Source organism: Setaria italica, chromosome III (assembly GCF_000263155.2).
Source record: "Setaria italica strain Yugu1 chromosome III, Setaria_italica_v2.0, whole genome shotgun sequence".
Classification (NCBI taxonomy): domain Eukaryota; kingdom Viridiplantae; phylum Streptophyta; class Magnoliopsida; order Poales; family Poaceae; genus Setaria; species Setaria italica.
The window spans coordinates 36,256,523-36,263,629 of NC_028452.1; the positions used below are offsets into that span (position 1 = coordinate 36,256,523).

At 44.8% G+C, this 7,107-nt stretch overlaps 1 protein-coding gene across 1 annotated transcript; it reads right to left on the reverse strand.

Annotated features, from left to right (window-relative positions):
- Positions 1-5,347: 5,347 nt before the first annotated feature.
- LOC111256797 (lysine-specific demethylase JMJ705-like) lies at positions 5,348-7,076 on the reverse strand. Its single transcript, XM_022825385.1, has one exon. It carries the CDS (start codon positions 6,993-6,995, stop codon positions 6,195-6,197), a length of 801 nt encoding a protein of 266 aa, XP_022681120.1. The 5' UTR covers positions 6,996-7,076; the 3' UTR covers positions 5,348-6,194.
- Positions 7,077-7,107: the final 31 nt, after the last annotated feature.

Sequence of the window (7,107 nt, forward strand, 5' to 3'; positions counted from 1 at the left end):
GGTTTGTGATGTGCAGGTGTGGAGCTCAGAGGCGGTGATCAATGGCGAGGTGAAGGTCAAGTAGAGACGGGCCGTGCCGATGGACCGGGAGTGATGAAGGACGGACGTGAGGCTTGGACTAAGGGACCAGAGCGCCGGAGGATCAGCCACAGTTGCTGACACTTGGGGACATCGACAAGTGCAAGTGTACATGGAGGAGTGACCGTGTTGACCAAGTCAAGATGGTGGACGTGCAAAGCAAGGACGCTAGAAGACTTGGCGGCCAGGCGGTCGAGGACGGTGGTGACACGTGTCAAGGAGCGGGTTTGGTGGTTTGGGCCGAAAAAACCACAGGCGGATGGTTTCCAAGTTTGGGCTGCAAAACCCGGGCGGAGGTTCCGAGTAGGAACACAGAGGCATGTGGCGGAAACACAGAGGTTGCGTCGAGACGAAACAAGTCTGTGCAGGAAGCATGGCCGTCCGATCGACCGAACACACAGATGGACCAAAATGCCCCTACCTGGGTAGTTATCCTAGTAGTAGTAGTAGGGTTACTTTAGTAACTAGTTTGGAACTATAAATAGAGATGGGGGGCTGGTTGTTTCAGTACCTCTCTAAGCACTTCATCTATCTAGGGTTTTAGTAGTTCATTAGTCTAGTCTCTCTCTCTCTCTAGTTTATCTCTCTAGAGGTCCGTGGATGTTTTGAGCACCGAGTCATTGTATTGAACCAAGTTTTAGTTGCAGGAATGGAGGCCCTAACCTCCTCGTGTCCTCCTTGTGTTGGGGGATGACGATTTGTGCAACTCTCGCTCGAGTTCTTCGCGTTCTTAGTTTCTCCCGTTTTTCCCTTCTCACGTTTTTGTTCAATTCATGATTTCTGAGGAGTCTTGGCTCAAACCAATCATTGGGAAATGAACTAGGACGTGAGTGAAGCCTTTCCACCAAAGGAATACATCTAACTCCTCACGAGTTCATCGATCAGGACGATTCAAGCTCTAGGGTTGAAAAATCGGCATTCCTCACAAGATATTTAATTCCCTTTGATTGGCTGATCTTTTTGAGGAGATCTTTTGGGAACATGTTTGTTATGTTGTTGGGAAACTATGGTTAAAATTTTGTGATTGTTGGAGGTCGTTTGATTGAGTTTTGGATTTTTCTTCTCTCCTCACGAAGGCTGATTTCTGTGCTGTTGGAAGTTCCGAAACTGTGTCAGAAGTTCCAAAGGGAAAATTGCTGAAACGACAGAGAACTCCTGTCAGGAGATCCCCGGTACTTCCGATAGGTATCGGAACTTCCGATAGGGGGTCGGAACTTCTGACAGGAGCATTTTGAGTCCTGTTTTGACTCAGATCTTTGGAGTTTGCTTTCCGGATCTTTGGGTTTTGCTTCCAGTTGTTTCTTGAGAGTCCCACTGTGTTATCGGTCATCACCATGGACACCCAGCCATCCAGTTGGCTCGTGGATCTCTCATCTTCCGCTCGCTTTAGTTTTGGGGTTTGATTTTGGGACGGAAGCCTAAGATTTCAAAAGAAATATTTGAGGCTCCCATTCCCCCCCCCCCCCCCCCTCTAGTCACCTTTTCGGTCCTTCAAAAGCCGTTGGTCGGAGTCTCCTGGTAGACCAGGGGTAACCTGGTGCCTAAAGTAAGCAAGCTAGATTCAGAAGCTATCCTATCTAAGAACCTCTACCATAGGAATCGTCTCTACCCTCACCAACCTTTATCTTGTTGTCCTTGGACGAATTAGTGTTGAAACTAGTATACATGCATTCCTTGTGGGTTCAATACCTTGAATCCTTCTGGGTGAAAGCTACAGCGATATCCATACGGTTGCAGATTTATTCATGATTATTATTTATACTAACAGGTGTAAGGAAAATAGCCCTAGGCCAATGATTTTGGTGATTAATATCAACATAGTCATTGGGACTAATGTGTTTCCAAGATGTACCTTTGTAGGTGTTTTATAGGTCCCGAGGATGAATTCCAAAAGCCATCAAAATGAGAAGAAGAAGAAAGACTTAGAAAAATTCTATGGCATCTAAATGATATTAAAAATTCTAAGGCGTACAAATGATGGTATTGAAGCTGAGATAAAGACACACAAAGACTTCAAGCGAATTCTTCTGGAATTGTGCATCGACACAATTCAGTGATTCAAATGGTGATGACTAGCGAAGTCACTGAATCAGTGGGTCACCATAGGAATAGTAGCAGGGCTAAGGAAGGACATGCACCATGTGCATCGATCTATTCAGTGATGATAGTGAGCTTCACCAAATATATTGGTGAGGATCGGCTCATCTCAGAATCGGCTCTAGAAGTTTCGAAGCTTATTTATGGCCTCACCAATTCATATGGCGGAAGTAGTAACCAGAGCGGTGAATCAGTCGATGAAGGAAGGCGGAATAAGACTGTGGCTTAGGGGTCATTGACTCATTCATGCCCTGCACATGCCACCGAACCAGTGGACGATGCATGTGGGGACCAGACATTAGTTTCCCAATAGCTAGCTGAGGTGGCAAACACCGATTCATTCGGTTCTACCCTTGCGCACCACCGAATCAGTCGGTGATACGCAAAAGTTACAACGACAAGTTCTTGGAGATGGGGCTATAAATACCACTTTGCCTGACCATTTAAAGTGTGTTAGATCTTGGAGAAGCTATAGGCTTAGTTCTCACATAAACACAAGTGCTCTATCCACCAAAGTGTTAAAGAGAAGATTAAGGTAATTAACATAAGTTTAGGTCTGATTCGTGCTAGTTTAGGCCTAATAGCGCATTGCTTTAGGGATTAGACTAGAATTAGGCGAGTGTGCAATGCACAGCTCTTTGTTATCAATGCTTGCGCGCACCAAGAGTTGTAAATTCAGGGCTTGTAAGTCTTGCGAGATCCTCCAACCGCATTTATGGAGTGGCTGCTGGTGCATGTGATAGGGAGGAGAGGCCCTAGGTGTTTTGCCGAAGCTCAACCAACTGAAAAGCGGCAAGGAGCATTCGGGAGAGGCTAGATGGAGACCCACTTGTGCATGTGGAATGCACGTCAGCTATCCTACGGAGTTACTTGACTGAGAAGCTTATGCCCTTGCGCGGGTATTCCCTTGAGAGAGGCTCCAACAATGAGGACTAGTGGAAAGCTTTGCTTTCTGATACCTTGATAAAAATCCCCGTGTCGCTATGCCAGGAGTTTGCCTTCTCTACCTCATTTTCCTTCTGCAAATTTTATTACACTTACATTTTGCGTTTACCCTTCCTAGAATTTGTATATGTAGTTTATAGGATTAGAACCTAGGGTGCAAAACTCTTTTGAGGTAGAGATATCAACACATAGAAAAACCTAGTGCACATCTAGATAGAAATAGAAATAGTTTTTTATATGTACTTGGAGCCTTACTTTTTAGAACACCAAATTCACCCTCTCTTAGGGTGTCACGGTCCCTTCAATTGATATCATAGCCGGTGGCTCATATTTGGACCCTTGGCTTGACTGCCATTGAGCAAAGTGACATCCAAAGAGGTTAGGAGTGATATCGGTAGGCCTCCACACTTCGATGGCACTAACTTACCCTATTGGCATGTTCGCATGTCATGTTTCCTAGAGGTGAAAGGAATGAAACCACTAGCTCATTTGAAGAGTTTGGAGAGCGATGAAAGAAGGAATGAAACCACTAGCTAGGTCAAATAACCCCACCAAGGCTGGTGAAAAAAAGTTGCACCTCAATGATATTGCTCGGAATTTAATTTTTGAATCTCTTAGCATTGTTGTGTTCAATAGAGTTTATGAGTTTCAAAGTGCACACAAAATTTGAACCGCGCTCATAGAGCTCCGCAACGACGCGAGTGACGTTAAAGAGAAAAAATAGCTTGATCAAAGAAGCTTTCGATTCTTTTGAAATGCTACCTAATGAATTAGCTATGACATGTACTCACGCTTGAATGTTATTATCAATGAGATAAATGCAATAGGTTTGACCAAGCTAACCAATGCGGACGTCACAAGAAAGATCATCCACATTCTTCCCAAGGACAAGTACACATCCATCATCACCTACTTCCACTTGTTTGAAGATATGAACAAATGGAGGCCAACAAAAGTCTTGAACAAGATCATTGCTCAAGAGCTATCCATGAAGATTAGCAAAATTCCTTCTCCCTCAAATCAAGATGTTGGTGCATCAAGCAAAAAAGAGAAGGACAAGGAAAAGAAAAGTGAAGATAAGCAAGAATCTTCCACATCAAGCAAGAAAGCTCAAGCATCAAGTTCAAGCTCAAGCTCAAGTGAAGCTTCAAGTTCAAAGTGATAAAGAAGAAGAGAGGGACGATGAGGCGGAAGATGAAGAGCAAGAAAGCTCAAGAGCAAGCATCAAGTTCAAGCTTAAGGTCAAGTGAAGCTTCAAGTTCAAGTGATGAAGAAGAAGAGAGTGATGATGAGCTGTTTCGTCGTGCCGAGAGTTTGCCTTCTCTACCTCATTTACCATCCGTATTTCTTTTTGCACTTACATTCCTCGTTTACCTTTCCTAAAATTACCATGTGTAGGTTATAGGATTGGAACCTAGGATGCACATCTAGATAGAAATTGGAATAAGTTTTTATATGTGTTTGGAGCCTTAGTTTTTAGAACACCCAGCTCACCTCCTCTTAGGGTGTCATGGTCCCTTCGGTAGGTAGGTACACACCTCTGTCAAGCTCCCGAGCAATGTGGAGCTGAACAGTGGCTTGATGAGGGACGAGGCCAAAGAGATCCCCAATTGAAGTTACTCTAGCCTCGTTTGGAACCACAGTCATCATGCAGTGCGGGGAGGGAGAGGGGACGACCACGAATAATCCTGCCGAACAGGTCACGGTCACAGTGGTACCTCCCCGTGAGACCCGTGCCCCCCCGCGAGTTCCCTGGGATCAAAACATGCTCCCCTGCCCTTTTCGTTTTTCCACTGATCCCTTGTGTCTCCCTCCCATTCCCCTTTCGCTCGCGTTGGGGTTCGCCCCTCCCCCCCCCCCTCCCCCCCCCCCCGGGCTACGCCCTCACCGAGGTCTACTGTCGTTCCCATCGCAGATCCGGTGCCTCTGTCCACCACACAACCAACGCCAGCCAAGATGGAGGCTAGGGGACCGCAGGCGTAGGCGCCGGCCTGCCAACAGGGCAGCGCGACCAGCATGGAGAGAGGGAGGTGCAACACTGTGGGTGGGCAGGCGGGTGATGCCGAGACACGGCAAGGAGGGAGGGAGGCGATGTGGCAACTAATGGGTATTGTTTGAAGTGGCGTAAAACACTACTATTGATTGTCTTGACTACTAATTATTTTATCAAAATTTGTATTTTACAAACTTCATAAATATTGTCAAAATCATCTTTTGCTCATACTCATGAATCAAATGAGCTATCATTAGCCACAAGGGCACATATGTCATTTTACACTCAGAACACATAATTAACTACAAATAATGAGGTTGCCAAACTCCCAACTTATCCAACCAGTGGATTCTCTCGACAACAGATTCTCATTAAATTCAGATTTTCAGATGATTCTCAGATAACCTCAGACAAACAAAACCTCTATTGTCGGTTGAAGTTACTCTGTCATCATGCTGCCAAGAGGCTGCGCAGTGCTCCAAAAAATCATCCTTGGATTGCAACGGAAGCACTCCTGACCGCACCCGTTGACACTAGCCCACCAAGACTCGAGTTGCTTAGAATAAACAAATCGAGGGTCAAAAAGTCCATCTTGAACCGAACCATCTGCATCTTCAGAAGGGGTATAGAGGGAGTCATAAGACGCCCTCCATATTGGAGCAGCCCCCCAGCCTTAGTGATTAGGATAATCAATTCAAGGGTCAAGAAAAGGCCACAGGTTTCAGCACATGATTCTTACCCAATTTTGTTTTTCAGGAGAAATTGATCACAGATTAACATGCCTTCGAACGACAGAAGTACACCAAATTTAACCTTGTTGACAACAGAAACTTCCCAATTTCTCAGACCAACGAAAGAACGATACAATTGACATGGAATAATCCCAGTCAACATCAGGTCAGTTCGACCTAAAGCGACAGAAAATCAGCTGTTATACAGAGGCAGTAAACAATGAAATGAATTAGACTCCTAATGCCGACTAATTCCGCAACCAATGGAATCTGATGCAATTATTCGATTAGCATCCCCTTCAAATTGCCGTCAGAGAAGAAACCTGTACTTGTGCATAAGCAGTTAGAAGTTATGTACTGTTCTTCTTTTTCTTATCACAGGAATGGCCAGTCTTCCTCTTGTGACGACTGAAATCCGACACAAACCGGAATGTCTGAGTGCAGCCAGGTTCTGTGCATGCATATGGGCGCACCCCCGTATGCACCCTCATGTGCTCTGTCCTCGCCCATGGCCACTTGAATGTCTTCTTGCAGCCTGTGAATGAACACATGAGCGGCCTCTCATCCAGGTGGACTTTGCGGTGCTGAAGCAAATATTTGTGGCAGAAGAATTTCTTCTTGCATCCCTTTACAGGACAAATGTCTCGCTTATGTAACGCCAAGTCCTGCTGGGTGCTGAAGCTCATATCACACCCTTCTATATCACAAGAAAATTTTGCTCCTTTATCTCCATTGCGCAAACCATCACTTGCTGGATGTTTACTAGCTTTTTTCTTACCGCTTTGCATCTTGGATTTCACTTTAACATCATCAGCCTTTTCTTTTGGAATTTCTTCCCATTTATCTATTGTGGCTTTGTCTCTATGGCACACATCTGTGTCACAAGAAAATTTTGCTTCATTATCTCCATTGTGCAAACCATCACTTGTCTGGCATTTGCTGGCCTTTTTCTTACCACTATGCATTTTGCCTCTAGATTTTACTTTCACATCATTTGTTTTCTGTTGAACTCCATCCCAGTTTTCTTGTGTGGCTTCATCTCCATTATCTTCATGAAGCAAATCTACATTGTTATCTTTGCTGTGCTTTTCTTGAAACTGCCGATTTGTCTTATCATTCTTGTGCTTCTTAGTACTAACTTTCTTAACCATCTTTTGCAATCTCTTTTCTACATTTGACAAATCATCACTTGCCTTGCACTTGCTGGATTTTTTCTTACTACCTTGCAGTTGAGCCAGGAGATGACGCCGGCGTGACGAAACC

Bases quoted from the DNA above. Each gene is read 5' to 3' on its own strand.
- LOC111256797 (XM_022825385.1), bottom strand. From the start codon at position 6,995: ATGGTTAAGAAAGTTAGTACTAAGAAGCACAAGAATGATAAGACAAAT.